Below are 21,417 nucleotides of genomic sequence, written 5' to 3'. Positions count from 1 at the left end.
AACACTGGCAATTGGCATAAGCTAACGTTTTAATGTATGTTTCATTTCAGTGTAGCACTGTAGAACCATAAGCATTGCGTTCATCTATCATGTTTATGGACAATTGTGGTTTACGAGTAGTCTTTTACATTTGTTCACCCCTTGGTCGTGTTCCGCAGCCAACGTGCACAAACACCGATCACTAATCACTAACCACTTATTACTAATATAATAGCCACTGATAGACTCTCACAAGTCCCAATCAGTAATCACACAGGCACTAACATAGTTCTAGTCACAAGAGATGATCCCCCCCCCCCCTGCGCGTGCGCCCTTCCCAACCTTCGCTACTAACTGTGAGCAGCCTGGATGGTGTGTACAACGGGTGCTCTTCGATGGTGCATGATCCATGTTGACATGTTAACACCGTGTTCAGTGTTTAATATAGCTCACATACTTTGTTCACGTACACAATTTGTGCGCAATATGATGGACACACTTGATGGCTACCATAATTGTTAGAAGGAACAGGTGTATGTAGCTGTTGAAACACATAACATGCAGCTGCACGTAAAAATGTTTAGATGATGCGTGGAAATAGCTTACACTCGCCATTTAGGCAGGTTTGATGTTCCGATGTGCAGCTTACGATGACAAATGCAGTTTTTTTTTCAAAGTTCAATTGAAGTGAAGACATTGAGATAATTTGAAAAGCTTTATAACCCAAACGTAGCGAAGCACTTTCACTATCCCTCATTTTTTTTTGTAAAGGGTAGAATGTGGTAGATTAAGGACACAATCTTGTGCCATCCTTTGATCTTTTTATAGGATAAATGTACTAAATGGCCTAATTATCTTTTCCTGTAAAGATAATCGTTGAAATTCGTCGATACTTACAACACCTGGAATCGCTGTAATACGACATCGTTGATACCAAAAATTGCACTTTATGTTAAAAAAAAACGACACTGCATACAATAGACATTTTATGGGTGGCACAATTCATATTTAAATACACGTACTTATGTTCCTGTTCCTTGTTTGGAACGTTGGTGAGGTTTTATGCGCATCAACAAGGTCGTCTTTGCTGCGTTTTTGTATTTGTTTTTAATAGCAGTTTATTCGGTTGCGCTTTTTGTAAATATTTAAAAAATCTTTTGCGTTTTTAATTTGTTTTTGATCACTTTATTTTAGCAAAACAAGGGCAATCAGCATTTGGCTTCCATGAGTAACATATGGTGTTGGCATATGCGCTGACCAATATCTGAAAACAACAACACTGCTTGCACAGTTGCACTTAGGTACTAACTAAATGTATTTTCTGATTGAAATTTGCGTGCAAATCACATACCCCAAATCCCAATCCTATCTTTTTGTAACCCTTCTACGCCAGGCTGCACTGTCGAGTGGATCTACATTGTCATTTGAAGCTGCAGCCATTTCAGTCTTACACCGCCGTCTCACCTGACTTGTATCTCCTTATTTTCTTTTTTTTAACACCACGCAACTTATCATAAACCAGCACCATCTGTGCACTGGTCTCCTGTCTCCTGACCTCTGACCTTTGCTGATCACTGACCTCTGACCGCTGACCTCTAACCGCTGACCGTTGACCTCTGACCGCTGAATCATGACCTCTGACCACTGACTTCTGACCGTTGCCCGTTGACCTTTGCAGGAAGGAGGAGGACGCCGGCATCTTTCTGGGGGCGCCGGCCACCCCGCCTCCCTCAGCAAGACCGGCTCCCGGGCTCAGTCCTTCCCCAAGTCCTTGTCCAGCACGTCCGAGCTCTGAGCCGCCTCCGAGTACCGGTGCCAGCGGCTCCACGGCTCTGGTGCCAGCCTCGGCCCCCGCCTCTGCGGTCGTCCCTGGCGCCCCTTCAGCTCCCTCGTCTGGAGCAACATCAGGTGCTGCTGCTTCGCCTGCGGGAGTCGCTTCCGCTTCCGCATCCTCTTCGCCGTCGCCTGGGGCGACAGCTGCGTCCTTTGCATTCGCTTCTGCTTCATCTACCGCTGTGGCTACGCCACCGGCACCATCTTCAACCAGTGCTTCTGCACCTCCGTCTGGTGCCGGTTCAAGTGCGTCAGGCAACACTCCCGGTTCCTCAGTCCTTCCCAAAGCTTCGGAGCAGTCCTTTCTAGCCTCCTCCTCTCCAAAGAATATCGTACAGGGTCCCGGTGGTTCCACGACCACGTCAACGGTGCCGGGTGGTAGTGGCACTTCGGCAACTGCAGCACAAGGGTCAGCAGCAACTGCAGCTGCTTCAGGGCTGGCAAGCTCTTCGCCAGCGGCAGGTACCCCGGCAGAAAAAGCTGGCTCCCCGGGGCTGGCATCTGGAGCCAAAAGCGGAGCAGAGGGTGCGGCAAAAGAGCAAGCTTCAGTCGCAGGTCCTTCACCAACCTCGGGGGGATCGTTGAAAGGAGGAGCTTTAGCTGGAGCTGCTTTCTTTCCTGAGGGTGCTGAATGTTCGGCAGTGGCGCCTCTGGAGCTCGTGCCAGGAAGGCCTTCCTCATCTGGGGCGCAGGTGGAACGAAAACACAGCCGAGCGAAGGGCGAAGAGGCAACATTGCTGCCTGGGGATGCCGCGAGCCTGCCAGCTTCAGCAGCGGAGGAAGGCGCTTCCGGAAGAGAAACGAAGGATGGCGAATACATTGTGGAAGTAAAAGATGCTGCCGTTGGAACATCGCCCACCACTGCTGAGTATCAGGTAAGACTGATTTCAATGAGAACCAGAGTTGTTCTTTACTCTTTTTCATTGGAGCTTGTTGAGCAACGTCATGTGAAGATGTTATCAATGTATCTCAATCAGGATCTTGATATCGCAATGATGTTGATTTTGTTCTTAGTTTCTGTGAGGTGTATCTGGTCTAGCTTCATGCTGTATTATATTCAGAACAGTCAACTGTGGAACATTCTTAGGCATACAGCAGTAAAGCATTAAACATATCATGTAGGCACCGCAGGCATTACGCAGGAACTATGCCCTTTCAGCTGTTGTCTTCCAACAACTAGCGCCCGTTGTCTGGTCCTGCAGGTGGCAGCTGCGGTCGTCGGCCCTGCGCTCTGCCCTCCACCTCCAGTGGTCTCCGGCGACGTCCCTGCTGCCTGGACCCCCGCCATCGCGCCTCCGGCCATGTTCCAGGATATGACCGCACCGCTAGCCACCATCGACGAGCGCGACGAGCCCACGCCCCCTCCTCCACCTCTGCCTCAGTCACCGCCGTCGGCGACAACAGGATCTCCAGCGTCCGCTTCCCACCTGGCGCCGGAGGGAGCTGTCGGTTTGGGGTCAGCATCCGCATCAGGCGCTGTTGGTGGTGCGACAAAATCAGGCTCAGCGTCTGGCGGTCCATTCCACACGGAGATCGTTACGCTGACAGATCGCTGCGCGCAAACTGTGGAGACGGGCGATAGCGTCGACTATGGCTCCACTACGGACAAACAGTGCGAGGCCAACCTTCCGCGGGAACGAGGCACGCGACGCAAGGAGAAGAAAGTCAAAATCTTCGAGGGGCAGCCTCCGGGCGCCGCAGTGGCAGGGCCATCAGGTTTGGGTGCTGGTGCTGAGGCAGCGACTTCCGAAGATGCTGCAAGGAGAAGGTCACGAAGCGCTTCCGCCGACGCGAAACGCGAGAGGAAGGAGTCACGTGCGAGGCGCGAGCCGCGGAAGAAATCCTCCAGCGAGAGGAGGAGAGCGCGGCTTGAGGAGAGCGAGCTGGCGGAGGGCACCTCGAGGCAGGGGGTTTCGCCGAAGCGGGGCGACGTGGTGGCACCCGCGTCTGGTGAGCCACCGCCGCAGAAGCTCGACGAAAGCAGCGTCTGTCCCTGGGAGAACGAGTAAGTCTTACTGGGAGAACAAATAAGATGGGAGGTCGTTCTCATAGCTTCATGGCGTCTGGGTGTTGTGCTCTGTTGGCTGAGACTTGGACACGGTCGGTCTGATGATCTAAATTTTCTTCCTGTAACTTTCATGGTTAGGATTCTTGCAATAAGGATTATTGATGATGTTGAAAACTCTTCAACATAAGCGTTACCTCATCAATAAGCATTGCAAGTTGCTTAGTCTATTCAGAGCTTTTGATGCTACGTATTGAACGAGCAATTTTCGTGTCCATGTCTGCATACCAACTTTGGTTGATTGTTTGACGTTACACATACACATTGCCATTGATTAAGTTAGCCAGCTTTGCAGTGTATGTACATATACGTTTATTTGCATAAGCTTTTCGAGCAATTTTATATTTTCTATGTGTATCCATTTATGTTGTACCAATTGTTTATCTTCATTCCTCCATATGTTTGTAATGTGTTTGAGATATTACAGATGACCGCTTCCTGATGCATTCTTTTGGTTATTTTCCTCTCGTGCTTATCAAGTTTATTCCCCGCCTTTTCATCTATCCCTTGTCATATCCCCACTTCACTAGCCCCTGAAAGTCCAATTTTTAATGAGCTGTGCAACACTTCTGCCTTATTCTTTCTATACGCGTTCGTTTGCTGGCCACTGTTCACAAGCTTGTGTTAGCCGCTGCTGCTGGCTCTGTTTCCATGGCTACCTGTGTACAGCTGAGTCACATGCCGCTTCACCCGTACGATCCCCGGCTAAAGAGCACTGTGTTGTTTGGTGATTATTGCAGTTTGAACACGCCCACCTGGCTTTGAGAGAGTGTTTGCCAGCCAAGGTAGGTGCCTTTTGCAGTTTGCACAGAGGTGATCGCTGCTGTCAGCCAGTCTTGGGGGGGGGGGAGGAGAGGGGGGCTAATTTGCAGTTTGTTTTTTAGAAGTCTTTGGCAGATAATTTTTTTCATTGACTTTCATTCGGCGCGCCTAAGCTACTACTAAATCTTAATCGTATGCCTGATTTATTTTGGGTGTCACTGCTAACCAATAACATTCTGCTGATCTTTGTTTTGATAAACGCCTGCTCTATAATAACAAACACAACCGCGACTGACAACACCACGTTTCCAGTTTGTGCTTTAAAGGGACCCTCCCACCTTAACATTAGTTTTGAGTTGAGATAGCCAAGTTTGCGGCCAGGCTCAGAAACCACCATTTATCCTGGTCGCAACCCCCGCAGCTTTATGGTGTTCAAGAAATTTCTTCCCTTTTGGTCCCTATCTCTTAACCATTACGGGAATCTGATGACGTCATCAGGCTTTCGAACGTCCGTTAACCCTATTCCTGGCGGGCTCCGCCGGGACAAGAAACTGGCGGGGGGGGGGGCCGATTCGGCCCCCCCCCTGAGATCTCGAGAACAAAGCAAGATAACGACAAGCGGTAAACGGCATCGGATACGCATGGACAAGGTCTACAATTTTTACTAAGGTCATTTTCAGGTCAGGTCAAAGATGACGTCACAGGGGTCGAAAAAGTCAAAATGGCGGCGCTAGATATGGAGAGAGTTTTTCTCGAATAACTTTCGAATTAGTCAAGATAGGAACAAACTAAGGGCATCATCGTGATCCTCTCGTCAATCCGCATCGAATGATATATATGTTGACCTCGAAAGGTCAAGGTCAAAGGTTGACCTCAGGTCACGTGACCTCGAGGTCATCATGTATATCATTCGATGCGTCTTGACGAGCTGAACACAATGAGACCATCCACGCGTCTGTATCTTGTTCCTGTACGGAGTTATTGGCCAAAAACCTTTGGTGACCTTTGATGACGTCACATGACCTCACAGCTGCCCAACAGCAAAACAGACCTCAAGGTAGTGAAGGTTGATCGTATATGAAGTCATGTATGGTATATGGGGCCATTCCGACCCGTTTTAGTGGTAAAAACAGGGAGTTGATTTTTCCCCCATTGACTTATAATGGGGAGGTCGCGAAATTGACCTGACCTTAGGTCACCGATATCAAAATTCCGAGATAAACAAATTGCACATACTGGTACCCTAACTAAAGCCTGAAGAGAAGAAATTGATCGGTCAAAAACTCTAGCTCTGGCGTGATTGCAAACTTTTCTGAGGTAGGGTCACCAAACCGCCTCTGGTGACCTGACCTGAAGTCAGATCAACTAAAAATTTTCAGACATGTTGCGTAGAAGCCTTATAGGAAAAGTCAGAAAATTTGAGCTTCCTAGCTCAACGCGTTTGGGAGAAATAACCAAAAAACCTCAGGGGGGGGCTCCTGAGGCCCCCCCCCGCCAGGAATAGGGTTAAATGTTTGACTAAAACGTTTTGTAGCACGCGGTGGTATATGCTGCTTTGCGCGCAACAAATGCCGCAATTTCAAATAAAGTCGCCAGGAACAGCGGAGATCCCAAAAAGTAAACAAAAGTAAAAGTCTAATATCTTGAAAACCGGTGAATATTTTTCGATGAAATTTGGTAGATATTCGTTTTTGCTCTTTCTGAACCAAGCGACATCACTTTCATGCCAATTCATTACTTTTTTGAAGGTGGGAGCAGGGGCGTCGACACCGGTCCGACTTTTCCGACTAGTCGGACCACTTTTTCGACTAGGCGGTGCCCTGCTGTGGCTCGCGGGGGCCCCTGCTGCAGACCGCGGGGGCCCTACTGCGGCTCGGGGGGCCCTGCTAGAGACCGCGGGGGACCTGCTGCGCCTCGACACCTGGGGGCCCCCACCGGTGGGAGCCCCCCGAGAAAAAGTCGGACCAGTTTTCCTTACGCGTCGACGCCCCTGGGTGGGAGGGTCCCTTTAATCGCAGGGACGTAGGTACCAGCCTGTTGTTTCAATTTCCAATCAAGATGGCGACGGCTTTTCGGAACTAAAACATACTTTTATTCAGTGAAAGTTAAAACGTTTAGTCCTATGGCAGCCGACTTCCATTTGAAGATAGGTACTACATAATGTAAATGTTACAGGGAGTATGCGATTTCAGTTAGTTTGCAACGACCCTAGGGTGGTTGTAACCTCCCTGAACGATCAGTTTGTTTGCAACGACCCTAGGGACGTTACAAAATAACTGCTCGTTCCGGGACGTTGTAACGAAACTAGGGTCGTTGCAACCTCCCTAGTTAGTATGCAACGAACCTAGGGTTGTTACAAAATAACTAGGGAGTTTAAGAATTCATCGAGTCTTGTTTCACAGGAGGGCCGTCAACAATCTTGTCCAGTGAAAATCTTGTTCAATCTAGTTCAGTTAAAAAGAAAAGGAAAACAAAATTTGAACTTTTTACGACGGCCATCTAAGTACACATTTTGTGCAGATTAGGTGCACATTTAGTGCAGATTTGTTCAAATTAGATGGGCATTCGCCAGGAAGCCCTTCGTAAAAACGGCATATTAGCCGTTTTCACGACGGCCATCTGGTACATATTTGGTGCACATCTGGTACAGATCAGGTGCAGATTTGGTCAAATCAGGTTCAGTGTGTCTCTTAGCAGCTATCAGCTAGGGTTGCACTAATTGCTTATATGCCTGCTTTGTCATATTATCAGAGAGCATCATCGATTAAAACACTGAAATAAATTCATAAAATGAAGATATTTGATGCAAAAGAAATTGTGTGCAGATTTGGTCAAATCAGGTGCATTCGCTGGATAGCCCATCGTGAAAACGGCTATTATCCGCTCGTTTCCAGTCTTTTTGTGATTGTAAACGTTCAAACATGTGGAATGATTGTGGTCCCATGCATTATGGTGGGTGTCAAGATCACGTGAAGGTCACGTCAAGGTCATTGACCTTTGATGACCTTAGTTCACTTCTTCTGGGTTCATTTATTTTTAGGTTAGTTTTTGGAGCTGATTTCAAATTTAGCACACATTTGAACATTTTCGAAGTAATTTTGCCGCCTTCGTACCATGTCACGAAGCTGTCAGTGGTAGTTGACACCTACTATGGACAGCTAGCAAGACGCCTACTGGTTGACCTGACCTGACCTGACCAGACCTGGCCTAAAAACATCAAGACATCATCGATGATCAAAGGTAACATGAAATTCGTGATCAGCGCCCCGAAAAAGCTCGCAACAGCAAACAACCTAACTCTCCAAAGTTTTAACAAGTCCCGATTTTCCCGACTTTTGAGTCACTGACCTGACCTGGAAGGTCAACCAATAACCTAGCCCCGCCCTGTGCGTTTGCGGCTAGCAAAACACAAATAAGGGCGAGCGTTAACCCCGCCGGACCTGTTGGTTTTCTACATACGCGCCGGCCGGGGGAGGGTTGGTACGACCCACTCGTCGTTTTTCGCCCCTGATGGAGATAGTGCGTTGCGGAAAAAACGAGCGTGTGTGCCGTTAGGAGACACAGCAACTAGTACCCGATTTTAAGGTCTCAGATCAACCGGTGACCTCTGAGGTCAGATCAAGTGACCCAAGGTACGGGTTCAGTTTTTGATAAATAACTTCTTAAAAAAACAGTCGCAGAGCGCGATTTTAGCATCAACGTGCTCGCCTTGTTCAGGCGCGTCGAATGGTATACTTTTTGTTCGGGTGAGGTCAACTTGAGGTGTTGACCTCGGGTCAAGGTCAGGTCAGAGACCCCTAGGTCGCGAAATTGGTCAAAGGAGGTCATATTGCATATTATTCGATTTGGCAGGTCTTTCTCAGTCCATTGGTGGCTTGACCGACTCGCTAGTTCAGTTTGATCGGGACTTATTGACGAAAAGCTCGTATGACCCAAGTGACGTCATAAATGACGTCACGCAACGTCAACAATGCAAAATTGAAGCGTCTTACCTTGCAAGGAGTGCATGAAATCACGATCCGTGTGCTTGAGATAGTTTGAGATCGTTCCCGGCGCCAGAATAGCAGTTTTCATTTTCCTCAATTGACTTATAGTGGTGAGGTCACGTGACCGACCTGACCTCATGTGATCTTTAGGAAAAATCCTAGAGGTACAAATTGTGAGACTTCTAGAAGATGCCCGTACTGTAAGTTCCATCCCCTGTAAAAGCTCCTCTGGGACTGAGGGCGTTGCGAAGTTGCGGCATCTGAGGACCGCTCACTTATGACGTCATAGGTCAGTAACCTGACCTGACCTGTAAATCTGGTTGGTGTCACAAGATTCGGCTTGAATCAAAGGTCAGGTATGCCTAGTTTCAGCTCTCTGTTGCTGGCGTGTTCGGAGCTATCACGAAAAAAAAAACTAGAGGAGAGCGAGGATGAAGCTAGGCTGGGTTGGGTAGGTTTGGGTCAAGTAGGTAGTAGGCGTCCCACCCGCACCACCTGTTTATACACTGAGAAAACAGTGTCCCGATTTTCGGGCTCAGAGACCAGTTTTCGGGCTAATGTACCATATTCAAAACAGACAGCACATTTCGAGAATACTTTCTGAGCTAGCGCCACATGGGCTCATACGATCCCTTAAATCGGTATCATTGATCGCAGAAACAGAGCTCAGTCAGTACCCATTATCGGTGTCAAGCTCTAAAACTAGTCTCACTATGATACCAGTTTTCAGCCCGATCCCCATTTTCGAGCTCACCTGATTCCAGTTTGAGGGCTCAAATTGTGTGGTGAAGCCAATATTAGGGCTCACGTCATCGCTTTTCGGGGCTTTGGTAAAAGCTGGATTGCGTCAGCTGGCTGGCCAGCTGGCGACGCACGAAAGGTATTTAATTTTAGATATACCTAAGTGCGGTAGTAGGATGGACATAAATATTTCAAATGGCTGTAAATGAAAAATTGATTGGTAAATATTCATTCTTTTATATCTAGCATTGATATGTAAGAAGCCCTGCTAGCGCCACCATACGGCGCCAGCTGGCAAAAAATCCAGTTAATACCAGAGCCCGCTTTTCGTCCGATGCAGCCTCTCCTCCCCCCTCCCCCGTGTCCAGCAGCTGCGAATAAGACGAAGCCGCGGACAAACTTTTTTTTTGCTCGGCCAGCCTATAGCGCCAGTCTCGAGCGGTGGGACAGTTAACCGGCAATTTTGGCCGGGATGCAAAAGTTACGTTAAACCGGTTTATGTTAACCCGGGAGCAAATAACAACGTGGGAGCCTATCTTAGGTGTGGCAAAGCTAACGGATTACTTACTTGTTGCCGAGGTGCCCAAAGAAGGTACTGGAACCGAAAACACAACATTGGTTCATGTATTTATTAACATTCATACACACAGTCATACTTGTGCAAGGTGTCAGTGTTCGGTTGTGGGGTGTAATAGCCAGGGAAAAAGTTCTATGAACTGAAAAACCCGGCGCCTATTACTTCGCAACATGGTTGTGTATTCAACATGAACTGCAAGGAGTGCAGACGACATTGCCTGTGCTAACTTAACGTCTCACGGGCAGCGCCGCGCTCTGACGCCTTGGTCCCAGAAGCGGCGGCGTTTCTGACCGCAAATCGCCGGAGAGCCGGTCGACGCCGTTGAGGGGACTGAGCAGGCCGCTGCCAGCTCCACCTTCACGTCCGCGCGGCGCAGCTCGGTGTGCGGCGGCGGCTTATCGCGCGGGCCGCACCCGTCCGTCCGCTGCACGAGCCGCTTTTCGATCCGACAGCGCAACACCGGCACGCCATTGTGCTGGCTGAGCGGCGGCAGCGGCACGTAGGCAACAAAACAGTAGAAATCGATGGGCCTGGATCGGCGTTGCCAGCAACGCCGGCAGCGGCGCGGCGGGAGGCGCCAGTGCCGCCGTCGGGGACGTGTGCCCTTCGCTGCGCTCATTCGAGTTGGCCGGCCGGCCGCGCGGCGTAGTCCTTTTGACACGGTGCGAGAAGAGCCGGATGAAGGTGGACTTTTTATTGGCGTTGCTGGTGCTCACGCCGCCGGCGTCCAGTTTGGGCGGCAAGTCCGAGTACCAGGAGTCGGACAAGTCCCGCGCGAACGCCGCCAGCCGGTCGTCGTCACTGCTGGCGGCGGCCCGCCGACGGCGCTGCCTCAGAATCGGACGAGTCGGTGGTACTGAGCACCTCGCGGGACGGGTAGCTGGGAGTGGGCCGGCCGCGGCCCCTGCCAGGCCGCGCCACCTTCACCGGCGCAGCCGCCTTCAAACTGCCCTTGCTGGGCGGCGGGTTGGTCGGCGGAGGCGGCAGCGGTGCCTCGACGTCAGTCCGAGTCGCTGTCACTGGGCGGCCGCCGCGGAGACGGCTTCTGTTTGACCCGCAGCCGGCCTGGGCCGGCTCGGCGCCCTCGGCCGGCGGCGCGCGCCGTTTCGAGCGTTTCACCTTTTCACTGTTACTCTCGCCTGGTCCTCAGCGTCGAGCGGCTCGGCGCTGTTCGGTTTCATGTGGCCCATGCTGCTGGGAAACTCGGGTGGGGACAGCTTTCTGACTGGAGTGCCGTCGAAGATGGAGGAGACGGGGGTGCTCGCAGAGTCCTTGCCCAATGCCCATGATAGAGCCGAGGCTCCACTGGACGCCCAGCTTAATCGGGCTATCGCCGCCCTCCTTCTATGGTGGATTCTTCGGCCCCCTACAGCCACTAGGGCCATCATATACTCCCAGATGGCGGCACCTAGGGGATGAGGGGGGGGGGGGGTGTCTGGGCCACTTGTCCACCTCGTGGCGTCGCCAGCGACGCCTGCGAGTCGGAGCAAATGATTATGGGGTCTTCCTCGAAGGACGGGTGCTTCAGGAGATGTTGCTTTGCCGTTTTGGGCGCCACCATCTCAGATCGGTAAATGGAGCAAATCCTCCCCGCCGCCTCCCGCAGTACCAATGTTGTACTGTCTGGGTGCTCGGTGAGGACCCCAGCGCCGCCTTCCTATTACTCCCCCGGTCGCAGACCCGTCGACCCAGGCCCACGTCGCACGCTGGGGGAGCGCTCCCAGTCACGCCTCCGCAGCACTCCTCCTCGCTGTCGCGGACGCCCCGATCGGCAGCAGGTCCAGGTGGACCGTGACGCCGTCTGTTGGCGTCTACGGGGGCAGTCTCGTGGATAAGCGCGCCTCGGCGGGCAGCGCCACTCCAGTGGTCCCACACCGCTCCCCCGCGCTCTCTCCAGCCGGTCACTGACTTCAGTCACGGTTGGGGGGGGGGGGCTTCCGCCACGACGCGGCGGGTCCTCCGACGGGAGGGAGAGCGCCTTCGCCAGTAGGCGCGATGCCAGCGCATCCCTCCTCATCTCTCCATCGGCACGACGCCCGCCTCGGCCCTCACGGCGAGTCTTGGAGCATGGAAATCGGGCAGCCAGTGATGACTCATGCCACCATCAGCATCTCCGCCTCCAGGACGCCAAGATGTGTGGCCGCAGCCGCAGGCAGCCACGCCGACCCCGCTGCCCGCATGCCCAAGTAGTCTCGAATCGCTGACACCTCTCCTGAAACAAGAGTGGTGTCGTAAACTTAAACCCCTTGCTGGAGCCCGCCAGCCGCGACAACACCGCCACACCAATTTTTGTGACCCCGGAACTTCCGTCCCGAGCCTTATTTCACGGCACGATGCTACAGTGCGCTACACGTATTGTGGTATTCAGCTTCCATGGAAACATCAACTAATTTGGACGCTCAAACATGGGAGTCAGGAGTGGTTAAGGCCCAGAGCGTTCTGTCTGGTTTATAAAACCTTGGCCAGCAGATGTAAACGTGCTTTTTGTATAAGTGGCTTAATTTTGACGCAAAAGGGCACTAACCTTCGGCGCAAATAATGCAGAAATTTCAGCGCAAATTGCAAAATAGCTTGCGCCGAACTTCGGCGCATGACGGCTTCACGGGCGTCCGGCGCACCATATGGATGTTTTCCAGTTTGGGCTGCAGGTTTTAGCTCTAGGTTTTAGACTGTAGGTTTTGGGTTGGGTTGGGCTGGGCTGGGCTGGGCTGGGCTGGGCTGGGCTGGGCTGGGTTGGGCTGGGCTGGGCTGGTTGGGGTGGTTGGGTTGGGTTGGATTAGGTTAGGTAAGTTTAGGTTAGTTTAGTTTAGGATAGATATGAATACCTATTTTTTGTAAGTTGAATTATTTTTTTTTTCATTTTGTAGCATCATATGCCTTCCATCTTTGAACTGCCATATTCAAGCACCAGAATAAGTATGGACTTGAACCTTTTCCAGTCTGGATGCCTGTATGGAAGTTGTGCAAAATCATGCAGTTGAAGGTATTGTAACCACAAATAAGAGCTCATGACTCAAGTCTCAACTTGTCCATAATTGGTTATCTTGATGTATACTTGTAGACCCTTCCTCTTACTTGGCACACAGGCATGGTGTCACAGTGTTCTAAAAGGGGAATATTTGTTTTTGGTCCCTAAAAAGCTGTTTCTGGCACCTAATTGCTGATCAGCCCCAAAATGCTTATTCGCCCCTAATATCTGAATCTGGCACCTAATTGCTTCCACACAGCCTTAAGTTGCCAGATCGTCTAGTTGAACTCCGTATTTGCTGTTTGCTGATTCAGCACCAAAACCAAAACATCCAGCACCTATTTTATTCCACGTTTGCCTACCTAATTCGCGTAATCTTCCTGATTTTATGTATCCTAACAACATGAACGTTGCATTCGGTGATGTCAAGTGCCATTTCCGCTATTGGAGATAATGATTAATGCCATTTCTAGCCAAAAGAGAATCACAAGCCAGCTATGGTGCAGCATAGCAAGACGCTCCTATACCAGCCCGTTATGTAAAGACTAGAGATTATTGCACCCTCAGCCATTTTAACGTGAAAAGTTTGGATCCGTCACTTCCAGCCAGGCTCTCAGGTCATAAACTGGAGTAAAGCAAAATGTCAACTCTGAACAGACATGCCACGCAACCGGCCCTCTTTTCAATATTATTAGCTTTCTGCAATCATCGTCTGACTCCATCTCGATCAAACGCAGCATCCGGTTTCTACAGGGGCGTTTGACTGACCGGCCACACAATAACCAAAAACAAAATCAAAGCTTCATGCACACATATGACATAAGTAAGAAACGGATGAAAAAGGCACAACCACGGCACAACTCTGCGCGGCAAACAACGGACAATGTCCCACCAAATATTTAAATGACATTGTTTTTTCAAACAAATCAATATTATTTGCTTACTTAAACGTCATATACAATGCTGAGATCACTACGGGGCTGTCTTAGAGTGTAGCTGCACTGGCAACCTTTAGGCTAGACTCCAGGGGTCATTATACCAGAGCAACATGATTCTACCAGCCAGTAGTTCATTTTTCTACTAGATTGGTGCTACGCTCAGCATTTAGGTGCCAGATTCAGAAAAAAGAGTAAGGCGTACCGATGAATAGGTGCCAGAAACAGCTAATTAAGGTCATTTTCCATGATTGGTGCTGGTATTCACCAAATAGGTGCTGAGGACCAATTTTGGGGCGAGTCAGCTTTTAGGTGCCAGAAATAGCTTTTCTGGGACGCAATTAAATGGCGTCCGTTCTAAAATTGGATTTCAATTGGGTGTCCCAATAAAAAAAATCTGAAGACAAAATGAGATAGATTTAGTCTTTCCGCAAAACTGCATAATGCCATTTTTACCTCAGATTTTGTCAGAACCTTCACAGGATCTGAAATGAAATGATGTAGAGTAGATGCATCAACTGTCAAGTCATGCGTAACCTGGCAGCTGGCTGTTGAATCAAACTTTTGACATATTTTTTTAGCAAAGATGAAATAAAGCCACTTGTCATATTTTTAGGATGAAAACATTTTCCCCATCATGTATGGTTATTCACCTAAAATTCTGAAACATGGAACACTGTCATACCAGCATTCCATCATGTCAACCAGCATTCCGCAGCATGTTAGCAGAAGCAGCAGCATGTTATAAGTATATGAAAGATCCAAATAGGTTGTAGGTTGGTAGGTATTGGTACTAAGTTTAACTTAATAGGTTAGTAGGCAAGGTTAGGATTAATTTTAGTTGAGCATCAAGATAACCATTATGAACAAGTAACAAAATCCTTACCTACCCTTGAAAGCATCGCTTCAATCACATCATCACGAAGAACCAGACAAAATGTTTGCACATTCTTACACTATTTGACATCCTGAATCCAGATATGATGCTTTCATGTGGCGCAAATACAAGAAAAACGAATAATCAAACCCGTGCGTATTCGTATCAACGGCGCCACAATTGTAGATCAGACCTTTTCTGAACAAATGCCACCACAATTTTAATTGATAAGGGATTAAAATGGCATGAGCATCAACATCTTGATTTTTTCTAAAAGATAGCGATAACTGATAACTAATAACTTACCATTCATTTTGAAATCACGGCGGTAGGTACACCAACACATGGCACTGAAAACAGCAAAAGACGGAATGGCGGAATGTCGTATGGAGCCCTAAAACGCAGCTCGAATTGAGCCCGAAAAGGAAGACGAACTGATGCCGCTTTCGGGGCTAATGTACTTTGAGCCCGAAAAGGGCGCCTAACTGATCCCGATTTTAAAATCATACAGATTTGAGCCCTGTTTTGGCACTCATATGAGCCCTTATTCAAAAATGTTCTCAAAGTGTTTTCTGAGTGTAGCAGCTGTACCTAAACCACCAGCGACAGCTTCGTAGCAAGTTGCATTGGCACCACAACTATAAGTAACTTCTAAAATGTCTCAACGAATGCTGGATTCGAAATAGGCTAAAAAATTTCCCTAAAATCGTAAATTTTGAAAGTCACCCGAAGTCACCAAACGTCAATGACCTTGACCTGGCCGACAACTGACAAGCCAACTTGAAACCCATCATGATGCATGGGACAACCATCAGTTCACATGTTGGCACGTTTATGTATATGTAATCACAATAGAAGTCTGGAAACGCAATTTTATTTGCGCCAACATTAACGGCAAATCATTTCGGTCTGCGATGGTCTCAGAAATTAGATCAACGGTCAAAGGTCATTGGTTTCAGGATCATGAACTGTATAGGGAATGTGTACCTAACCAGTAACGAAGATAAGTTTGAGGACACTCAAAGCTTCGTCACGATCGGCCGCTTTTAGCGCGAGATAATCGCGAAAAAACGAGGGGTTTTATCCGACCCGCACCCCTAAAAGTGTGAGGGATAACCCGCACACGGATATCGACGAATATCCATCACACTTACCCCAGTAACTATATTTTCTTCATGTTAGCATCTGCTGGCGATATAATGCAGCCTAAATTATCACAGTTACGTGCTTTGTCCCGGGCACCACATATACTCCTGAGCTCAATGTTCAAATTTTGTTCTCCTTTTCTTTTAAACTGAACTAGATTGAACAAGATTTCCATTGGACAAGATTGTTGACTGTGAAAACGAGACTCGATGAATTCTTAAACTCCCTAGTTATTTTGTAACAACCCTAGGTTCGTTGCATACTAACTAGGGAGGTTGCAACGACCCTAGTTTCGTTACAACGTCCCGGAACGAGCAGTTATTTTGTAACGTCCCTAGGGTCGTTGCAAACAAACTGATCGTTCAGGGAGGTTACAACCACCCTAGGGTCGTTGCAAACTAACTGAAATCGCATACTCCCTGTAACATAAACATGGTTGTAGGATGCCAAATCATTTTGTTTTGTTTTACAGTTGTCACTCAACTATTACAAGACGTCTCTTCGAATCGATACCTATAGCATTTCTTGTGCACATCAGAGTTGCCGTTGCCCTACGGCATTTTTGGCAGCAGCGATCACAGCCTCTCAGCTTGCACGTGCAATTTTCGCGGTACGCCCGCCAGGAAATGGCAGCACGGCAGCAGCTGACTGACCTCGCTTGTGCTGCCCTCTTTTTCACGCTGTTTCGTGCGTCAGCAACCCGGAACCGACTCGTCGCGTGGTGGTTCGATGGCTGAACATTCAGACGGACCTGTGTAAGCCAGCTGCCTGAGGCATGCCTGTACCAAACTCTCAGCACATTTGTGGCCACTAGGCAGCGTGATGTCCGTCCGAAATGATAGTTAAAGGGACAGTATCACCATTTTGATGAAATTTGACATTGCATAGGCCCCACCTTTCTGGTCCGGGAACTGAAGACCGATCCTCGAAACTCCACACCGTTATCCCGCTATCGCCGCTCAAAGTACGAAAAGTGTACCACACTTTGAATCGTGCTTCACTATCTTCACTGTTTAAATGTTTGCGCCGTTTTGAATTGACCGCCAGTAATAAAACTTTTACCCTGGTCATTTTATCAAATTTTATAAAGCCAAAACGTTTTTCGCACTTATTCATCACCGTTAAATTCATTAAATAGTCGTAGGCAATTTCCGCTGTTTCCTTCGGATTCTAGCGGCTCAACAAAGGAATTCCTCCAGCTTGAATCACAATCTCCCTCCAATGTATGACGTTTATCACGTGATTGTCACGTGATATTTTCTCCCATTGTCAATTGTCACGTCTAATTGTCACTCCCTCCAATTGTCACGTTATATTTTTATAGGCAATACCTAAGGCTACCTCTCCCTAAGGACAACTCAATCAGAAGAACGACCGCGTAAGCGTAGCGTCAATAATGTATTATCTGCGCCAGTTCTGTAGTAATTTTGCATGCTTCCAAACTGGCGGCCATGCTTGTATAGTGGTGGTTCGCTCATGAAAATGAATCATGAAAATGAAATGTGGTTGCAATATTTTTCACCGAGTTCGGTCCTCAAACTATGTTTTTCTGATTCAGAAATATAAGAAATGCTAGTAAAAAAAAAAATCAGCTCCATACATGGATTTTTTTTTCGATGATACTGTCCCTTTAATGAAGTGCTCGCTGGATGACACTACGATCGACTCGCGACAATAGCGAGTATCTGTCAAGTTTTTGGTAAAATTGCAGTTGGAAAGTCAATTTGACTTAAAGTTGTGCATGTAACTCAGCGACTCCAGGAATGCAAGTTGTTTTTGTATAACGCGTTTGTCATGCATAGTAATTTATGCAACACTTACAAATAATTACTGTCTAATAATTACTGTATGGTAGGTAATTTGCACCGTTACCTATTCATAGGGCATAATTTGTCTTGAAGACTGGAGACATTGCTCGTTTTATTTCTTCAATCGGAAGGATACATGAATTAATTATTAATTCGTTTGAGCCTGCCAATATTTATGTCCGTCACTATTTACCATGCACTTTCGTACCGGTGTCGCTTCTTTTGAGATCCTTACTAATTTCAAAAGGAAAATGTTTGTTATGTTGCTACAGTCAGAAAAAATGTATCGAATTATGAGCAAACTTGTAAATATTTCTTGCCAAGTCTTTCGTCCTTGACCATTACAAAAGAAAACAATCTGGACAAATCAGTTCTTTACCCTCTCGGCTTTGCAACCTGATATAGTAATTAGTAAATGCATCTTCAAACCAACCTAATTTCCTGGTCATTGCTCAAACGAACAGCCCAACGGGATATATTTGCAATACCTTCTAACCCGTGCCATTTCTTTCCCGCAGAGAAACTTGTCGGCTTGACGCACCCTTCGTGAAGACGTACGCCACATTGGGATATTTGTAGCGCCACAGACGACGTGCTCTTCGACTCTCCTTCTGCGGGGCCTGCGCGAACGGACGTCCTCCCGCACTCTCGCTCCTCTCGCGCTCTGTCCTCTTTCTCTGCGCGCAGTGCAGTGAATTACGCTCGGGTCGTGGACAGCCGCCGCAGCAAGGGCTGGCGATGCCGCAGATATATGACGTCATTGGGAAAATCAGGCGGGACGATAACACGTTGCAACCTATCCTGGGAGCAAGTCTCAAACATCAAAGCCGCTAGAACAAGGCTGCGAATCTAACAGCGATCAGGCGAGAAATATGAGAAAGCTGGCTTGTCGATACAACCAACAAAACGCACAAAAGAGTGACCTGACAAAAGCATGAGTCACTTCCCGCTGACACTGCGAAAGATGACACTCACCAACATCTGGAGAGAGTGGCACTGTCTGACACTGCGAGACACCACATGCGAACCGAAATCATCACACTCGCACCGCGGTTGGGTCTAATTTGAGGGGAAATCGCCGTTCGGCACCGCCCGCCGTCCACCGACTTACATGAGCCCACTGAATACAAGTCGACCTGTGGGCGGTAGCCGGCGGCGAGAGGACACTAGCGTTCTCGACTAGCGGCGCGACCCTTTCGGCGTTTGACCGGGACCGTCTGCCCACGGTCCCCGCCAGCGCTGGAGCGTTGCTCCGCCAGTCGCGATCGGTTTGAAGATGAGCTAGTTGGTAAGTGGGGGTGCCGCGGCGCCGGGGCTCGTCGCCGACCACCGAAGGGACGCCGGACATCGTGGGATGGTTGGCGACGGGCGCGGGGGTCGTGTCACACTCAGTTGGCTAGGTGAGAAGCTCAGGACGGCTACCGAGGGAGGAAAGGGGTGGTAAATGGAGAAGGGGACTGCCGCGGTGTGATGGGGTGCTGAGAAGTATAGAAAAGTATTGGTACCGACGAGTACCAGTACCAAGTACAGGAGTCCAGTGTCAGGTACGCCAGTGTCACCAAGGCATCAGGAACAATGTCAGATGGACGCCCAGCGTTCTGAGAGTGCAGCGAAAAAGTGAGAGCGACCAACGAGATCACTCGTGCGTTAGTGAGAACTGGATGAAAATCCCTGTGCTAAACATACACTCAAGCGCAAGAGGCACAAACATACCATGCACAAACGTGCACCAAGTGCACAGTCATTGATCGCACACTTGCTAGCGACACGAATTACTCAACTACAGCCGTTCTCAGCACAAAACCAGCGCTATCAGCTGACTAGATTTGGCCCTTCCAGTGGTGTGCCGCCTTTCCCGATGACGTCATATTTTTGTGGCTCCGTCTGACCCGGACGGTATGGACGGCGCGATGTGGTGAATGCCGACACACACAGAACAGGGAGTTCTACTGAGGCCGTGTGTGCGCCGGACAGGCTGCATACCGGCCTCTCAGACCCCCCAGAGCCGTGCTATTGTGTATCTAGAGAGCAGGGACCACTTCCCGTGATCTGTCGAAATTTGTGCGCTGCTTTTTCGGTGACCGCGCGCGTCAGTGGCCGATGAGTGCTAAGAGGCTACACTCAGAGATGTTTGTCAAAATAGTTTGTGACGCGATGAGGCTCTCACACGTCAGCACTCTGCTTTGATACGGTGTGAGCTGTGAGATAGAGGGTCTGTTTGAATCGCTGAAATGTTTTATCCCGCACGCCGCTTTGCTTTGTCTGGGCGCCTGGCGGCTATAGATTGCACTACTAGTTCCCGCGTTTGCCGCTAGGGTGACGCGGTCGCTCAGCCGTGCTGCCGTTCCTGTGAGCGGTGCACACCGCGACACCGACCGGTGTGTTATTGCCGTACGAACTCACGGCTCTCTAGCGATGGACAGAGTGGATGTTTGAGAGAGCTCGCCGGTCTGGTGATTCTCGTGGGTGTCTCGGTGACTGTTGGCCCCGCTCCATCCCGCTTCTCCCAATTCTCGATGCCGAATCCGGTCGCAAAGCGTCGCAGCTGCCGTTACCATCGCGAGAACAGAGGCCGCTGCCGTCGCCTCAGTGCAGTGGCGCTTCCACACCAGGCTCCAGCCGGCCGCGACCGGAGGAAAACTTCAGTCTTCAGAAACATGCTTCTCTTCGGCCACAGTGAACAATAACTGTTGGGAATGAGAGCCAACCGTGTGTGTTTCACCGACCCGTCGCCAGCCACGAACAACTCGGCCACTGAGCCTCCACAACAACAATGCTCTCGGCGGATAAACGGCCCACATGTGTGCGTTCGGCTCGACGCTGGGGCCGTGAGAGTAAGCTCCAAAGTGAGATGTGAGCTCCCAGGGACCGGTCCACAGTAGAGATGCCAGTTACCGCGGCTGGCCCACCTGTCAGGCAGGACCAATGTGCGCGCTAGAATTAACGTATTGTATAACGGTAGAATCGAGAGTGCTCTCGAGTTTGTTCGATATCAAAGTAATACGAATAATAATCCACGAAAGGAGAGGGATGTTTGCTGGAGTGAACGGGGACCTTGGTATTTTATTGCGGTTAAAAAGGTGGAGGAAGATAATGGTAACTGACATGGGGGATGCACAGAAGCACGAGTTACTCTATCCCTGCCAGCCCGATCTCAAATTGTAGGCATACCTGTGACTTGTAGGCTACCAGCTTTCATCCGAAGCAATACTTTATATTGAAATGTTTAGCCGACTGATTTGAGACATCTAACAGTGAACTTCCGTATAATATGCTTTGTGCGTCTCAAGTTGCATACTTTTTAGAAGTAATCGCATGGGAGCATATGCACATATAACGCCTCCCCTTCGAGTGGGCATTGCGTGGCTGATCTCTAGCAACTGCAGGAGTAAAGAGCGTTTGATTTGCAAGTGATTTCTTCAGAAAATTTAATCTTTGATTAACCCGCGCCCTGCTGGGGGGGGTGTTTGAACACCCCCCCCCCCTTGTGGTTTTTCGCGAATATCTCAAAAACGGCGGCGCGGAGCGCCGCCGTTTTTGGTATACCTTATCATACATCAATTCTACACATGTTGTGAAAATTTCAGACCAAGGTCATTCAAGGTCAGGTCACCAGGTCACTTTAAGTGACCTCACCTCATAAAAAGTTTCAATGTCTGTCATAGCTACACCGAGTGACCGATCGCTTTGAAACTTTCAGCGATTGCTAAGAGCAATAGCATGTAAAAAATGTATATCTC

At 49.1% G+C, this 21,417-nt stretch overlaps 1 protein-coding gene across 1 annotated transcript in view; it reads left to right on the top strand.

The window, feature by feature from the left end:
- The window catches only part of LOC122375750 (regulator of G-protein signaling 9-like), a gene marked incomplete at its 5' end in the record, with an annotated part of 39,174 nt that extends 18,480 nt beyond the window's left edge, over nt 1-20,694 (top strand). Inside the window, 4 exons of the mRNA XM_043355245.1 lie at nt 1,658-2,687; nt 3,015-3,817; nt 16,566-16,624; nt 18,196-20,694. Coding sequence (XP_043211180.1) covers nt 1,658-2,687; nt 3,015-3,817; nt 16,566-16,624; nt 18,196-18,197 — 1,894 coding nt within the window. The remainder of the gene's footprint in view (nt 1-1,657; nt 2,688-3,014; nt 3,818-16,565; nt 16,625-18,195) is intronic.
- Between the last annotated feature and the right edge of the window lie 723 nt (nt 20,695-21,417).

This window comes from Amphibalanus amphitrite, unplaced genomic scaffold, assembly GCF_019059575.1.
Source record: "Amphibalanus amphitrite isolate SeventyFive unplaced genomic scaffold, NRLGWU_Aamphi_draft 001910F_arrow, whole genome shotgun sequence".
NCBI classification, from domain to species: Eukaryota; Metazoa; Arthropoda; class Thecostraca; order Balanomorpha; family Balanidae; genus Amphibalanus; species Amphibalanus amphitrite.
Note: the sequence above shows the minus strand (reverse complement) of the source record. Positions and strands in the feature narration are given on the sequence as shown.